This window comes from Pipra filicauda, unplaced genomic scaffold (assembly GCF_003945595.2).
Source record: "Pipra filicauda isolate LSUMZ 115617 unplaced genomic scaffold, ASM394559v2 scaffold65_size3143899_pilon, whole genome shotgun sequence".
In the NCBI taxonomy this organism is placed as follows: Eukaryota; Metazoa; Chordata; class Aves; order Passeriformes; family Pipridae; genus Pipra; species Pipra filicauda.
In genome coordinates, this window is record NW_024104820.1 from 2993985 (window position 1) to 3012154 (window position 18170).

General features: G+C 38.2%; 1 protein-coding gene across 2 annotated transcripts in view; it reads left to right on the forward strand.

Moving 5' to 3' along the window:
• Positions 1-17473, forward strand: part of FAM171A1 (family with sequence similarity 171 member A1) — an 88747-nt gene extending 71274 nt beyond the window's left edge. For both annotated transcript variants that reach the window (XM_027720591.2, XM_027720592.2), the window contains 3 exons: positions 10008-10124; positions 12617-12731; positions 13368-17473. In XM_027720591.2, the coding sequence (XP_027576392.1) occupies positions 10008-10124; positions 12617-12731; positions 13368-15069 (1934 nt within the window). In that variant the 3' untranslated portion in view covers positions 15070-17473. The remainder of the gene's footprint in view (positions 1-10007; positions 10125-12616; positions 12732-13367) is intronic.
• The last annotated feature ends 697 nt before the right edge of the window (positions 17474-18170 follow it).

Sequence of the window (18170 nt, forward strand, 5' to 3'; positions counted from 1 at the left end):
TCTCTCTGTTCTTGGACATCAAATTTATGTTCAAGACTTCTTTCTAGCCTTGTCCTCTTCAGTCAGAAATAAATACCACAGATCCCAGTAGAAATGAAACTTTGTACCTCATGTGTCATCTCCAGCTCCCACCAGCTGGACTGAATAACATAGCATTTGCTCAGCTGTATTCTCCTCAGTCCCCATTTAAATGATTTTTGGGTCTTTTTGATGTTAAGGTGTCTGGTTTTCATTGGATTCAGTGAGCAAAACTCTATTCTCCATTTTAAGTCCTCAGTTTCATCCTGTGTGTGGTATGGAGGCACCTAGACCTCTAGCTCCACAATTGGAGCTGTATGTAGGACTTCAAAATATTACCAAATATTCCAAAGTGCATACTACAGAAATGTGATTTATTAATATGATGCAGCTGCTAGTTTATTAATTCCACCAAATATTCTGAAGGAAAATATTCTGAACACTGTTTTCAACTTTGTGTGCCAAAGGACTCTGTAGGGAAGGGGTCAAACCTCCACTTTTTTGTTCATCTTCCCTAAAATGTGTTATTTCTTGCACACTACATGTAAATGAAGTTCAGAATACTATTCTTCTGTTATTCTCCCCAAGCACTTGGTGTACATCTTTGATGTGACCTTGTTATCTTTAAATGACTAGCTTTCTTGAAAAGGATGTTTCCCCAGTGCCTGAAATTTCAACCATGTGTTATTGTAAAGTGGTGGCAGAATATGGAGATGAGTATCTTGGGAAACTCTTTATAGCTTTATGAAACACAATACTTTATGTACTCTGCTGTTCTTGGTCAGTGCTTTCTGACTGCATTTAATGCCATAATAGAGTTCTAAATACATTTAAAAGCCTGGTACTTGCTTTTTCTAGTTGACGTTCTGCCTTCACTGGTAAAATTTCCATTGATTTTTGTAGTCAGAATTTCCTGATGTTCCTTCCTCAGCAAAGTGAAGATAATGTTTTCTGTGCTCAAAAGAAGTCATGGGGATATACTTATGTATAAACAGGATCGGTACCTACTTAAACTTGACTGCAATATGGTTTTCCTGTATTTCATGGAGGTGACAAGATGCTTGTTTTTTGTTCATAGTGTTTATAGGGAGAGAGCGACAGCTACTGTCAGGCAGAGAATGTAAGAGTATTACTGTACCTCTACCTGTCTAGTTCACTGCACATTGCTTGCAAATAAGTTTATTTGTAAAATTCTCTGATTTAAGCTTCCCATGTGGTAGCAACAATAATCCACCCACTTAAAGATTGACTTACAGTTTAAAAATAAAATGTGTTTCCTTTTGTTGTGAATGTAATTAACTTCTAATTGCCACCACATTCATACCCTGCATGAGACAGAAAATAATCATTTAACAGAAACATTCTCAGTCCATCTCGTGATCTGACACTGAGTGTGAGCCTCTGAACTTGGATAGATGGCCTGAATTTGGATTGCAGGCAGCTGCACACACGGCCTGGGACTCCATGTGCTTCTCCATGGGTTTCATTGGGTTTTCTACGTGTAAGAAATGGACGTGCTTAGGAAATCATATTCCTCACCCCCAAAAGCTTGATTTTCGTATAATCAGCTCCAGAACACATGGTCTAGACCAGATTCACTGGTAATATGGAGATTTGTTTGCAAATTGCACAGAGAAAACGACAAAAGCTCATAGTTCCACTATTTCTGTAGTTTACAAATTCCTTGACAATTTGATTTTGACTTCCTTTTTTATCTCAGCTGTGAAGGTTAAATTATTCTTTAAGACTAAATACACTAAGGAATACAAATTCATAACTAACTGCTCTCAAAGAATTTCATATTTTGTGTGTTGCCATAGAAATTGCAGCTACCAAATCCAGCTTTTTACCATGTACCATGTCTACATAATAGGTGCAGATATAATTGCACAGTATTAGACAGACCTCATCATTGAAAGGAAAAGAAGCTCTTCCTCCAGTCCTTCACAGTGTAGCTCCCTGAGGTATGTTTTCACTATCATGATTGCTCTGGAGAGGATCATAGGAGACAGTTGTGTTTATTTATTAATATGTGTGTTTTTAAAATGGATGTTGTGGCTTACACATGTGAAAGTGATGTGAATGAGTTGTTTAATCCTCTCCCCACCCCATACACCATCTGAGTTGCATTTATGGCAAAGCAGACGTGGTATGGCATGATGGTGGAGCTTAAGGGGACATTGAAGGAATCGGGTTGGTGCCAAAGTGTAGTGATATGTGCAAATAATCTACTAATATGTAGTCAAGGAAATAAAACTGGAAAGAAATCCCATGGCTTCTGGGAGCAGGTTTTCATGCTATGTGTTGTATCATGTACATGACCCTGTAACTCCACCTACAGAAGCCATGGAGCAGAAGATGGGAAGAGGTGGACAACAAAACTTCCAAAGTGGAGAAAAGACGTTTGTGGTTGCGCAGTTACAGAGTTTGAAGAGGACCTAGACATTGGTGGAAATCCAAGCAGGAGTGCATAGAGCAGGAGTGGGAAGTGTCTGGGAGGGGCTGGAAGAGGCTGAGGAGGACCTGGGACAACCTTCCTCTGCAGCCTTGTGATAGATCAAATCCCATTATGCGTCTGCTTCCACTTCCAGTTTGAAAAATAGAAGCTGAATGTGATTGTGATGTGAGGCTGAAGGAAGGAAAAGGCATGAAGTGTTTTGAATTGCTTTGTGCTTCTATTTAATACTTGTTCTAATAATCTTGTCAGTAACTGACTGAATGTGATTAATAATGTGATAAAGCAAATTTTGAAGGCGGTGTCTTTCACGTATACCAGTAATGAAGGATGGTGGTGCAGCAAGCATAACTAAGCTTTTCCTTTTGAGATACAATTGTTAACCAGTAATTACGTATGGAATTAATTTTCTTTAATAAGTCTCTTCTGTTCTAGCGTGCTGGAAGGAAATACTGAGAGGAGCAAAGCAATGCAAACAGTTCTGTGGACAACATGCCCTGCCTTCTGCCCAAATGTAATTCAGATTATTAAATATTGAAAACTATTGTGTTCTTTTGTTAAACACTTGACAGGTGATTTTAAGGGGAAAAATGAGAAAAGATGGCAAAACCCACAGAGCTTCTCAGACATGAGCAGTAAATCAAACCATCAGATTTCCTTGCCAAAATCTTCAAGGTATGATGGTAAAAGCATTTACCTTATAGTACACCAAATAATAATGGTGCTACTAGAACAGGAGCAGAATTTAGCCCTGAAAGGTAAGAGTAGAATAATAATGAAAGTATGGGCTCAGAGCAGGGATGTTTATTTTTTGATATCGCCTAGCAACCGCAAAACCAAGATTGTAATATTGACTTAAATACTATGAATTTTTAAACCCGTGTGTATAGAGGGGAAGGCGAGGAGGACAATAAGCTCTACCAATATTCAAGAAGGAATTTTTCAACTTCAATTTCAGTAGCTTTTAGCTTTTTAGAAAATGAATAGAAATAAAACCAAAAATCTCATCCTTCTGTAGTAAAACTTCCCCTGCTGATGCAGATTAGAGGTGATTTTTGGTTGGAAGAAGAAATCTGATAAGCAGCTTTCAACTGGTGGAATGAAAAGCTACAATTTATGTATGTCAGAACATGCTTTAGGAAGTTATTTTCACAAACTTGCCCTTGATTAACTCTTCATAATAACACTGCCATTTGAAGTGTCTAAATCAATTACTTCTAGAAGCACTGTTAGTATGTTTTGAATCTCCTTTGCTGTCCCACACTGTCTGATAACAACCTGCTTCATTCCTTTTGACACCTATAGCTCCATTTAACTGTGAATCTGCCTAATCAGAGCAGTCTTACAAGACATCATAGACATCACAGAAGAGATCAATGCTGAAGGAAAAGCACTTCTCATTAAGGAATATTTATTTAAAACATCTATGCTATTTAGTAGTACACTTAAAAGTATCTTTCTTTCCAAAGCTCTTTTGTCCAGGGAACATAATCCTGTGAATAAAAATAAATTCATATAATGGGATTATGTTTAATTTGCTCTCTGACTAATTAAATCCTCTTATTTGTCAAACATATTGGATGAAAATAATTCATGTTGTAAATAGCACAGTTTTGGTTCCCTGCTTCAGTGGGATTGGATGATCCTACTGCTAGTTTAAAGAAACAACATAAAAAGCAAACAGTATTTGATCAGTGGGAGAGTTTTCTACCAAAAATTCACATCTATAAGTAATTTATGGAAATAAACCACCATAGCTACCATATATTTAAACACTAGCAATATTTAGGCTTTATGGCTCTCCTTAGGGGAAGCTGCTGGCTACAACACACTCCTCTGAAAGTCATTTACCAGAACTGTTTTGATCAGTGATAGAAAGAATACACAGTCAAAATCAGCAGAAGTCCCTGCAGATCTAGGAGGCTCTGGAATGGTCAGCTTGGGAAGTTACACCTGAAGTAATCATCATTTTATATCTTCCCAGAGACCCAAGCTCTGTGCTGAGATGCCAGCGAGCAAACTCCCCTCACAACCAGAAGACAAGAAGAGAGGAGTTTATCTCCTTTCTTCTTGACTGTAACAAGAGTCATAGGCATCTCTCTCTAGAGGAGATGGCCTGGTGTGGCAGCCCTGCCTGGACAAAGTGTGATCCTGCCTCACGTAGGCCAGTAGGAATTTTGCCATTTGCTTGAGCTGGAGCAGCGTGGGATTGTCAGCATGCACAGTCACACACATGGAAGCCACAGAGACGTACAATTCCCTGGATTTCACTACAGATTAATTTAAAATCATAAGGTCTACCTCTAAAATACAGAAGCAATGTCTTACTCAGAGGCATCCTGTATCTAGAACACACAAACAGATCCATTCATGCTGCCTGGTTCCAGCAAGCTGTCACATTGAATAGTTGGTGTCTTTGAAGACAACAGGACGTCTATTTTCTGGGCAGAGCAGCCGTACGTGCAGTGACCTGATTGTGCAGGGAAATAGTCTAGAATAGCTGTTCTGTAATGGCTTCTCTGCAATAGCTGCCCATCTGGGCACTCTTCTTGCTGAAAGTGCCATTTTTCAGTCTGATTCAGAAGTAAATTAAATTAAATTACAAAAAGGCATTTTTAATGCAGAAGGTGTGTTGAAATGGAGATTTAATGTGCAAACTTTTTACTGTTAAATTTACTCATGATAACCCCTCCTTGTCCCCACTGGCAAATCCTAAAAGCTGCCAGAGATAAATAAATGTGTTCATCAGTATCAAAGTTACTGCAAAGTATTAAGATGCTTCTCTCTAGCAGAATTTATTTCTCCTGCTCTGCTGAAATCTTGGACTTGTTTCTGATATTTTTGCAGCCAGAGGGAGCTCAGCTTTCTTTATCTGATTGTTTTTTGATTTGTGTATCTTTAAAGTACTCTGATTTTTATATTCTTTGCAGTGTTCTCTTACCTTGCTTTAAGTTCTATATGCAAAGGAGTGATGGGTAGATGTTTTATAAACTTTTAAGAAGAAATGAAGAATAAATTTGTTAAATTACACCATTTATTCCAAAAAGCTAGTAACAGGCAATATCATTTTGGTGAGGAAAGTGTTAAACTTCTAGGTTCTCCCCCTGCCATTAGTGTGAGCCAGGAGACAGCTCCTCTGACTTGAATCTTGGATCAGCATGTTGGCTAAACTCAGCAGTAATAGAGGAAAAAGAGGAAGAGAAATGTAAAAATGATCTATAAGCAAAAATGTCTCTATATATAGAAGTTTTCCATGAAGCACCAGACAGTCTTTAAGAATTAATGATGAATTGGACCAAATCATGCAGTGCTTACAAACTATACTGGGCTTGCTGTTTCTGCTCCAAAGATGCATTGACAAGTTTTCTTTGGAACTACACAGTCTTAAACAAAAATTATCAGTTCCATTACATTCAGCTATTTTTACCAGTGGGTTGTTTTTTTTTATATAATCCTGTACTGTTTGTAACTTAACAGTTATTGCACATCAAGTGTAAAATTTAATAAGCAGTGAAACTTGTTGGTTGTGCTGACTTGGTTGGGGGATAAAGTAGATGTGATAGGATATTTGGAGAATAACAAATTAAATTATTATAACATAGCCATGCAGGATGGTAAGACCTCTCTTCCCTCCTAAATCCTCTTGGTTAGTTCTCCTGCAGTTGTAATCCTGACCACACAGAAAACAATGAATGCTGCTTGCCCTTCCTCCGTTTGCAGGCTACTGCATAGGAAAGGACAGAAATACAGACAAAGTTCTTACTTGCTGCCCCTCAGTCTCCTCCCTTGCTTACAGCAGCAAGTATGTGAGGACACAGGATAATTAGCTTCATTTTTAGAACAGGAAAACATCTTGTTTCCCACTCCAAGGAAGAATCTGGAATAGGATAGGGAACTCCTTCTCAAGGCTGCACAGCAATGCACTCTTGGTCACTTAAGGCAACTTGAAATGCTGGGAGCACGGTCAGTACCATGCAATAGGGTTTTGCTTGGTAGAAGATCCAACATTAGTCATTACAGCAAGGCATTGCATGTAGGGAGCTACAAGAGCACTCCTTGTTTAATGATACTTGAAAAGCAACCGGGATATTAGAACCTATAAAGGATGAAATATGAGAGAGACCTGGAAATGCTCTGATGGATTTGCAGGGTACTGGAAGCATGTCAGTTCTGTCCAGTAATACTAGGTTGGCTTTCAGCTATTTGATCACAAGAGAAACAATACAGGACTTTGTGCTTCAACTGTTTCCACTCAAGTATGTTTTGTCACTGCTGTTGTGAAGGATGAAGTTCTTTATTCTCTTCATCTGAATGATGCTCTCATTCAGAGCATCAGGGAGGATGCTCTGTTTTATTAGTGGACTATTGGTAGGAGATGGTGAAAGTTTAAGAGGAGAATTTAGCACTGAAGTATTGGACCAGGAAAGTATTAAAAAAGGGAGATGATGAGAACTCGTCGTTCCCAGGAAGCCACACTTGGTGTTGTCCTGAGGAAGGAATGTGGGACAGTGCCAGTTGAAAAGTAATTATTTTCTGTCATCATATACTAATTTATAGGGTATGGTCAACAAAAACTTCATCACTTTTGTTTAAAGATGACCAATATTAGCTATATGTGCTATGCTTTTTAAATTCTTCACTGAGAGATTCAAAACAGAGGGAGGGAATTTACATTTTTCCCTAGTTTATACAGACCAGTACTTGCCTTGAGTGTGTTCAGTGGTTAGCAGAAACGGGTGACCCAAGTGAGCAGAAGACAAGCATGAAACCTGACTGACCTTGTGCAGTGGACTATTGTTTACTTCCATTGCAAATACAGGGATTCCTGCCGTTGCTAAAATATGAGCAATCTCAGCTGCTGCTTGTTTGGCAGGATGGCAGCAGAACTCTGCTCGAAGCGATGAGTGCAGCCTCTGTTAGCTTCTTGATCACTGCATTACACAAGCAGAGTATTACTGAGCAAAAGGCTTTTAAGGAGGCATCAGGAGGACTGTGTTCTTTGGAATGCAGTATAATGTGGATAAGGCATGCTGGACACAAGTTCCCCCTAGTGAGGGAATCAGTAATAGCTTCTGTTCAAGGAGGTAGCTGTAAAAATAGGCAAGATAACGAACTTTGCTAAATTACATACGTCTGTGTTCTGCGTGTGTGTGAATTTAAAGGGCTTAGAGATGGTAAGAAAAGTATAGGAAACATGATGAATTCATCACCCAGGTCCTTCCATTCTTTTTTTTTTTAATCAGCACTTTATATCTCTGTTGAAGTTTTGTTGCACATCGTTGTGTATTTGAATAGCTGGTGCATATTCTCATGGTCTGAATCTTGCAGAAAAAAATAATTACAAGGTTCAAGGTTACAGAATTTTTACCAAATGGCATTTTAGATACAAGATATATGCAACTTTTAACCCTAAGGGCTACTTTTCACCTTGTGGTTCAGGGCTATTAGAATGACATCTTCCCCAAAACTGCATGGATAGAAAATCTGATGGGTTAGCAGCCACATTAGTGAAGAAAAAGAAGTCTACATTTCCTAGTTTTTCCAGAAACTTCACACATAACTGTGGACAATTCCATTCTATTCTTCCTGAAAATGTTTCCCTAAAAGAGGTAAACTCATGGCTACATCAAGGTGTTCTGCTACAACAGTTTCAGATGCCACATGTGCAAATCTATGTATGCAGATTTCTGTACTTTTGGTACTGTGAATTAAAATTACTTGTCCTGTGTGAATTTCTTTATGAAATAACAGATTATTGCTACCCTATACAAACTAGAAATGATACTTGGAAAACTGAAAATTCCTTTCCCCTGTTGCACACAACAAATTCAGTTTGGTTGCAAATACCTTCACTGTCTGGCAATAGTAGCCACCTAGAACTAGAAATCCTCTCAACCATGTATTTTTCTAAACCTTTCACTATATTAAGGTGGGTTTATTATTAGCCTAAGATGCTGGTCTTACATAGGAAAAATCAGTAACAGGGAAGAAATAAATACTCAGAAAAGCCATTCTCTTATGTTCAGGGTTGGCATAGATGGATAATCTAAGGAACACAGAAGAAATTATCAGGGTCTTGGCGGTATTAAGAAAAACAAACACAACTACAGCATCTCTTCTGCACTCACTGTACTGTGTTCCATACTCACTGCTAAGTGTTCAGATGACTGTAATCCACAAATTCTGCTGCTTAGTCCTGAGTGTTGTCTGATGAAAAGCACCATTTCGGGACTTACATGCAGGAGACTTATTTAAAGGAAGGAGAGTCACAAGTACATGATGCAGCTTACCTTTCAAGTGAGCATTTGAAGTGAGTAAGGGAAATACAGCATTCTGCCCCCCCCCCCGCACAGAAATAGAGAGCTGTGCTGCACAGGTCAGCATACTGGTAGTGGCCACCAAAGTGTGTGAAGAACCTCCTTAAGGAGGTCATGCCCTCTGTTACGGTACCCACTGGAGGTGCCAAGTCAGGACTGCAGCTTTGGGAAGCACTGCCTGGCACCAGGGGTGGCTTCTCAGTGATTGCTCTCAGTGTCCCAGCCAGCAATTCTGTGTTTCTTTCAAAGAGAACAAATATGGGAGCAGTCTACAAGCTATTCTGGACATTTAATACATCAGAAACTAAGGTGATTTTTTTCTCCTACAGGCCCGGAATCAGGGGTCTTAATGAATTACAAAAAGGTATTCAGCTGATTCAGTTGTAAAGTTTTTTTCATACCCCAATTCTTGCAATAAAATTAATCTTCAGGAAGTAGAGCAGCTCTCAACTAGTGCAGATTGTCAATCTGGACTACTTAGGAGTACTACATGAATTTAAACACATTGCTTTAAAATTTTTAGTCTTATTTATCTTGAAATTATCATTTGATAATTCTAAAAAGATATATTTCATTTCCTTTAAGAAACATATTTTAAAAACCTCATCGTCTGTTACCAATCAGTGTTCCTGGGGGTACTACACGCATTCTGAATGGCTAATGGAGTTGAATCAAAGTGATGGTGCAATGTAATTCTACAGTCATTAGCAGTAACAGTCATAAGCTTGTTTTCTGTATATGAAAACTAACATTTTTAGGAAATGTTTTCTTCTGTCTTCTAGAAGTTTGCAGCCAGAGCTGGTAGAAAGGTGGTATGCAGAACTCACGTGCGGTCTGGGAGATGCGATGTCTTTTGAAATACGGTGTTAAGTGGGTTGTCTATATATAATCAGCTTCAGGAATATGCTTCTTCAAAAATAGAGGAATCTAATGTGACAATAAATATTTTCTTTTAACAGTTTTTGAAAATTTATTAGTTTTATTTAATCTTAAATGGTTTTGTTTGGGTTTTTTTTGCTACTGTGAAGGCCTGGAGGATGACTTACTTGTGGGAGCTCTCAAATGCCAGTGACCAGAAGGCACAATTGCACTTCACAGCAACACACATAATCCCTACAGCTTATTGATAGCTTTTGTTACCTCTTGCTTTTCCACTTTTTAACAGAGGAATGTGTAAGTATACCTGTAACATCTTCCTACAACCTTTACATTTACAGGGACATGGCTGAAGAGTAGTTTGGGCATTGTACAACAAGAAGGAAATCAGTTGACTTGGACTTACATTGCACCTCAGCTGGGCTATTGGGTTGCAGCTATGTCACCTACTATCCCAGGTAAGATGGAATTGAATTTTATTGATACTTGCAGCACTGAGTAATTATTTATTCACATATAATATTTATATTTTTCAGAATGACCTCATCTGAGATGCCACAGCTTGATCAATAATGGATTATTAGAAAACAGAAATCCGAAAGTAACGGGCTAAAATCTTTATGGGATTGTGGGGGGCAACCCTCGTGGTCAAAATATCTGAGTCATTTCAATGGGGAACTTTTGAAAGTGTTCCTTCTTTGATGCATTTATGTCACCATTGCCTGGTAGAGCCATTGCTAGAAAATGAGGGGAGTTACAGCATCAATGTATTGGTGTTACAGCAGCATCTAGAAAAACAGGTGCTGTGAAGTTTCTGCACAGAAGCTCACAGAGATACGGATTCACCTAAAACCAACATCATCCTGGGTTAGACGTTTGCTAATGGTTTGATTGATTGATTGATTGATTATCACTTTTTTCCTTTTGCACTGAAGATGCCCATTTTGCCCTGACGTATGCTTTGTGTCATCTCAGTGACTGATAAGTTTACACCATGAATAACTTAGTGTAGAAGTTCTAGGAAGTGTATTGGAGTGGCATTAGTAGATGAGCTGACCGGTTGCCATCTGCAAGCCTCTTGTCATAACTGTAGAAAATGGCTTTGAACTAGGCATTAATTATATGTGCTTCTGTGCCTGTGGAGATTATTAATGTTGCAGCTTGCTCTTTCTTTTTTTCTCTCTGTGGCCTCAGATTTCTTGGTAGTAGTTCTTCAGCCACCAATAATCTGAGATACCTCTGTGTATAAAAGAGCCAATCAATTAAAAAAAAAAAAACAAAACAAAACAAAACTCCTCCTCTTACAGATTTTCTTTTTTAGGTTTTCTGGCTGAAAACCTAATCCAGTAGAAATGAAAACATTCTTGCCCTGGCTACGCAAGCAAAGTAAACTATATCTAACCAACAAAACAAACTCTTACATGAGGACAGGTTTTAAAGTCTACTCATATAGGGCATGAAGTTGTTTCATAATATGCAAGCGTTTTATTTGAGGTTCTATTAAATGAAGCTGCTGGAATATTCATCTGATTCATTGCTGAAAAGAGTTTAGAGACAGGTGCAGATCTGAATAAGCTATCATATTGCATTTAATGGAATTTTATGAAATAATCATACTTTAAGAAAAAGGAACTGCTCTGAGCCAAACATTTCCCAGTATAGCTCTGTCCCAGATTGCAAGGAAGTTACACTAGTCATGAAATTGTGCTTGTAACTCTAAGGTTACAAGGCCTGTAACTCTTAACAGGAGAAGGCTTATTTGTCCTTGCAGTTTAACTTGTTTGGAAGAATTTCTGTTTTTATTTTACTTTTCCTTCTTTCTGAGGGCTAGATCTGGGTTCCTAAAACTTTTTTGCAATGGAAACAACATTTTCATGAAAAATTCAAGTGATTTATCTCATCTTCAGGACATTTTGCTTAATGTCCTGAAGCAACAGTAACAATCAATTATGTAAAGGTAGTAGTGGGACAGAGTGCATAAATATTTCGATTTCCCAAATGCAATATAATTTATAATATTTTTAATGAGTTGATGTATTTTTGCATATTCTGTCTTCTAATTGAGTCTATTTGATTTCATATCTCAAAAAATGGGCAAAAATGAGCTTTGTATTCCTAGCAGTGGCTCTACAGACCACTCAAGATCCACAGATGAGGTTTTGCAAACCTCATGACCTAGAACCTTCAAGTTGGCCAAGTTTTCTGTCCTTCACAGTACGTGCACATTAGTCTGCCACCTGATGCCCTACGTCCTTGCCTGCAGATGAAAATTTGGGTCTTTATTTCAAAATCATCATAAGGATTTTACAAACCAACAGGGTAACACACGCATAATTACGAACAGATGTTGCCCACATGCGTGCATCCCTTTGTATGTTAGAACATTTACGAAGCATTATTTAAAACTGGAATTACAATGCTGTTTCACTAGTGGCCTGTTTTAAAGCTACTGAAGATCTGCTTGGCTTGGCTTGATCTAGATTTTAGAGCACCAATACATCTTCCAACAAATCCCATACTGCACTGTATGTACTGTTCAGTGTGAAGCACCACAGATGTTACATAGAATTGTTGCCCGCAGTGCTGCTGCTTGCATTATGGTGATGGAAGATGCTGTGATGACTTTTGTCCAGCGGTGAGAGCTTTGGCACACTGTGTCAGCATTAGGACCTGGAAGGCAGCATTCACTGATGCATGCTCCCATTGAAACTAACTGCTTTTCCACAGAATGATCTAGTTGAAGTTGCAGTCATGAAAACCAGCACATGCTTTCTCCACAACCTGCTCCCTCCTCCAGAGATGGTCTGCTCAGTAGGCACCAGAGCTATGAGTGGCAGTGTTGCTTAGCACCCTGATAACAAGGGAAGATGTCCCTCTCCTTGTTTAAATGTTTTTCCTTTTCATGTTTGCAGGTTGTTACAGTTCTAAATTCTTTTTTCTGGCCTTCCAGGTCCCGTTGTAACACACGACATTACCAGCTATCACACAATGTTTCTTTTGGCAATTTTAGGAGGGATGGCTCTCATACTTCTAGTCTTGCTGTGTCTTCTTTTGTATTATTGCAGGTAAGATTCACCATCTTGATTACTTAGTTCATGTTAGAAATACAATCTTTTTTGTGCTTATGAAATTAAAAAGCTTCTGTATTGAAACATTTTTACTTTTGGCAGGGAGGGAAGCAAGCAAAACTTGGAAAAGAAAGAAATAGTGAGATCAAATTTCCTGTGTTCCTGGTTACATACAATTCCTGCCTTTGGTAGGATGGTAGTTGAATGAATCACACACATCTGTACCTGTGCTGTCTGTGTAACTTCCTATCAAACATGGGCATAGGTTCAAGATCTCTGTCATTGTACCTGTTATGCATTTGCAAATGATCTTTATATTAGCCTTATATTAAAATGAACATTAAACTTTTATTAGCAAGTGTCTATTAATGAGTGATTTTATATTTGCCTTCTCCAGACATTTGCTCTAATTTGTAATTGGTACTTGAGATATTTCCCAATTGACATTAGTTATTCTTTAATTTTGTCTTTGCTGCTGAGATAAGCTTTTAATTGTTAGGTTATGTAATAAAAGTTCAATTCCCCTAATACTAATCACTGCTTAAAAATCTTCTGTTAAGACACTCTTAGTGCTTTTGTTTCTGTGTACAACAGTCATAAATGTGTAACTTCTTCTGTTACTGACTTTTATAGAAGAAAATGTTTAAGACCACGTCAACATCATAAGAAACTGCAACTTTCAACAGCACTGGATACTTCTAAGAAGGATCAAGCAACCTCAATGTCCCATATAAATTTAATATTTTCACGTCGTGAGTCAGAATTTCCTGGTGGGTTGTCTGTTGCTAGCAATGGACACACGGAAAACTCAGGGGCAAAGGAATTAATCAGTGCTGTCCACATGGAGATGGTGTCACCTAGTGGAGAAGCAGATATGCATACACCTATGCTCAAACACTCCTTCAGTACTTCCCAGGAGTTTAGCTCCCGAGAGGAACTGCTCTCTGACAAGGAGAAAGACAAGAGCAGAATTTCCTTGGATGACCTGACTCCCAGTGGGTCTCTAAGAAAAGACTACCACAAATCAGCAGATAGTTTTCCTTTAAAAACAAGAAAATCTACAGAAACAGCTGAAGGCTATGAGTCCCCTATTAAAGATGAGTATAGGAGAAGTTACAATGCTATGCTGTCTCAGCCTTTGTTTGAAAAGCAGGAGAGAGAAATTCAAGTATCTATGAACCATATTGCTACTGGAAGTAAATACAATATTCAGGAACAAATATACCCCACACCTTCAGCCCCTGAAAAAGAGCTGCTGGACTGCAGACCTACTGATTGTATGATGTCTCGTTCAGTTGATCACCTTGAAAGACCCACATCCTTCCCTCGACCAGGTCAGTTAATCTGCTGCAATTCTGTTGACCAAGTCAATGACAGTGTTTACAGAAAGGTTTTGCCTGCACTGGTCATCCCAGGTCATTACATGAAATTGCCTGGAGAACACCCTTTTGTTAGCCAGCCTCTGGTTGTCCCAGCTGACCAGCAGATTGATATAGAAAGACTTCAGGCTGAGCTTCCTAACCCTCATGCAAGGCTTTTCCCACATCCCCCCCAACAGCTGCAACCCCAGCAGTTGGCATCCCAAGCAATATCTCAGCAACATTTGCAAGATGCAGGTGCAGCTGAGTGGAGTCAGCAAAATGCTTCCATGTCTGAATCTATTTCCATTCCCGCCTCACTTAATGATGCATCCCTGGCTCAAATGAATAGCGAAGTGCAGCTTCTTACAGAAAAGGCTCTGATGGAATTAGGAGGTGGAAAGCCACTGCCTCATCCTCGAGCATGGTTTGTTTCTCTAGATGGACGTTCAAATGCTCATGTTAGACATTCATACATCGATCTCCAAAGAGCTGGTAGAAATGGGAGTAATGATGCCAGTTTGGACTCTGGTGTTGACATGAATGAACCAAAATCTGTCCGAAAGGGAAGAGGAGATCATCTGTCTGCACCACAGAGTCACCCACCAGTGCAGGAGCACCAGCAGAGAGAGCGGAAGGCTTCAGATAGCACAGCTTACACACAACTTGTGTACTTGGATGATATGGACCAAAGTGGCAGCGAGTGTGGAACAGCAGTTTGTAGCCCTGAGGACAATGCTCTCCGATGCCTCCTGGAAGGCACCAGTAAGAGAAGTGGTGTGCAGCTGCCCAGCCTGCAGGAGGAAACAAGAACTGTGGATACCAAACCAGAGCCATTAACTAGTCCTGAACACAGAACATCCGTTCAAGATGATGATGAGGACGAGGAGGATGAGGAAGATGACCAAGGTGAAGATAAGAAGAGTCCTTGGCAGAAACGAGAGGAAAGACCACTAATGACTTTCAATCTAAAGTGAGATATTGTGAAAATCCACCCTTCAGTGGAGTATAAAATTGCCAAATATCCTTTCTGTGGAAGTGCTTGATTTTTTTTTTTCTTTTGTTTTTCCTTTTTATTTTTTTTGTTGTGGAGAGAAAAGATAAAAACAAACTGTGGTGAGCAACATTTGAAAGAACTTCAATGCATTACTGTGTAAATGTTAGAAAAGAATTAAAATCATTCCTCTGATTTAACGGCTGTCTCCGGTGAGATAGCTGAACAAAGAGTGTGATTGTTATTCCATATACTTGATATTGGTCATCCAGGATGTCGAAAATACTGACAAATTGTTTTGGTTGGTTTATGACCTCAATCTCCTTGTGAATGGGAGCTGGTAAAGCTTTTTTTTTTGTAGGCCAATTTTATGTTGATAATGCTACTGAAAGTATCTTAAAAACAGGAGTTTGACACATGGTGTCCAAAATTGTGCATTATCTCAATGAAAGGCTATGCATTGCTGCTTTTAGTAATATTTTGCTTATACTATGCTTTTCTTAATTTTACAAGTTGGTTGTAAACATTTTATGTCCTTTATTATAAACTACTCAGCAACTTATTTTAATGTACAACTGCAGGAAACTTGAGTAGCATCCCTTAGCATTGAAGCCTTTTTATGAAACCAAACTGAACTTTGTGTCGACTAAGATTCCTCCAATTCTGGTCCCATTTTCTCAAAGTGCCTTTTTTACAGTAACAATGAACAGTCCCTTCTTTTGCTAAGTCCTTTTAATTGACCCCATTTGAGATTTTATAAACTTCTGAACTTCTACCTTTTATTTTAAGCTGCATGCCAAGAGCCCCATTTTGTGCTGAGCATTTCTCATTTCAAAACAGTGTATTCTGTAGTTATCATGTATATTGTGGATTCTGTTTAGCCAGGATAGACTTAGAAGACATTTTAAAGGGCCCAGAGTAGCCAAGAAGATAGTTTCATTGACTGTATATATTGTTAGTTTCCTCTGGAATCATATGAGCTAATCATGCTCATATAAAATGGACTATAGACCGAGCAAGTGGACTGAATGTGTCTAGAAAAATTTTGGGAAAAAAAAATGTACTATCCAAAAGTGCCAGAATTACTCTTCTGTGCTTTCTTCATACAGAGCTGCTTGGTTATCCAAAAATTATAATTGAAAATAAACTGCAAAAAATATCTTTGTGGATTTTTTCCTCTGTTGGTGGTTATCACATTATTTTATGTTATTTAATAAGAAAAATACTTTGATTTTACTTTTCACGTGCATATTTATGCTTGTGTGACTTACACACTTTCTTTTGCAGCTCTCATGAACTTCAGTCCATACTGAAATTTAGACCCCTTTTCAGAAAAGCATCCTCCATATCTTGATAAATACTAATGATTTGCTTAAGTATCACTGAAGACTTTGGAAATGAAATCTTGCTATCACCAAAATTCCCTGTGGAGTCGCACTTTCCATGGGACCAGTTTTTTTTCTGTGATTCCCGTAGGTACTCACGTTTATTGCACTCTTCTGACTTTGTCATGAATTGGGTTCAAAGAAGGAAAAGAATGTGACTTCCACTTTTGTGGAATCCTTCATGTACATTCAGTTTGTCATGTTTCATTCAATTCTTTTTATGCAGCATTAGCAGCAGTCATGCTTAATAAAGTTAATTATTAAGTAATCTCTAAAGTGACTAGAGAAAGTGCTATATAGTTCCTATTTAATTTTTAATAATAAGCCCCAACTCAGATTCATTGCTTTATTTTCAGTGGATTCCAAGGTTTTCTTAGAGGCGTGTGTTGTAATTTTCATCTTACTGTATGTCTTACCCGGGAGTCTGATCTCAAGCCAGGAACTGAACCACAATTCCCAGTTCCCAGGCCAGTGCTCCTCTCCATCCACATAGCCCTATCACCTCTGTTTTGCTTTCATTCATGATGGGAAGTGGTATGTATTGTAAAAGAAATCTAGAATATTTGTGGAGTGCATTGAATATTGACATCACCATATTAGCAGTAAGTTATGTTTTACTTATCATGTGTGTTCCAGGTCCTTTTCTGCTCTGTTTTTTTGCTACTGACCAGCTGTGAACTGGTTTTGGGCTCTGGGTTACTTACTGTCAGTCTGTACCAGGTCACTGAACAGAAAAATACTACTTTAAAGGAATAGTATATATCAGGTGTCAGTAAGTGCTGGTAATACAGTGTCACTTATTAATCAGAATGCTGCGTAAACATTCTGGTTAAAATTTCTGCATACTAGAACTATTGTGCTATTTAATTTTCAACTTTCTGTTGTCTTAAATCTGTCATTTTTAATTACATACTTTTTTCACATTCCTTTGCAAAGTTTCCATCGTTACTATCTTGTAAAGTGAGATTGTTGCTATTAAATTGCAGTGATTTGTTTCTTTAATTGTGTTGGGTTTATGTTCAAAACACATAGTTTGATGGTTTGATGATTTGTGGTCCTAATACAGCACATATATTTGAACAAACACAATGTGGGTATGTTGCAGATTTTCTTTAAAATAGCACTTTTTAATTGTTGTAATATCACCAGCCACCTCATAGTTTGATTTTGCAGAATATATAGTTTATGAAATTTATTTCTCAATATATCCAACACACCTGAGCCATAGTAATTGGAACAAAGTAACACAGATCAGATAACAGGCTGAGATTAGAGTGTGTTCACTGTATGCTTTGCTTAATCTTAAAGTCCAGTGATAAGTTCCACGCTTTAATTTTCAAAAACTTACCTTGAAAGATACCTTGGTAAAATACAAATGGGTTTCATTGCTTGTATTTTGCAATTGCACAGTGAAGCAAGTAACAATAAAGCTTATAAAACAGAGAGAACAAAGCATAACTTGACTAGGTCTTGGCATCAGCAGCTCCAAGTGATCTTAGTCCATGTAGAAGATCATCTAGAAAAGCAACTGTTTTCTTATTTTATGATGGCAAGTGTTAGTGGGTAAAAAATGCAAGAGTTTGTAATGACAAAGCTTACAAAAATAATGAAAATCTGTTGGTCTTAAAAAAAACACTAGGAACAGGTCTTCAAAGTCCATTTGTATCACGGTCTGTGAAATGTTAGGACTGTTGGGAGT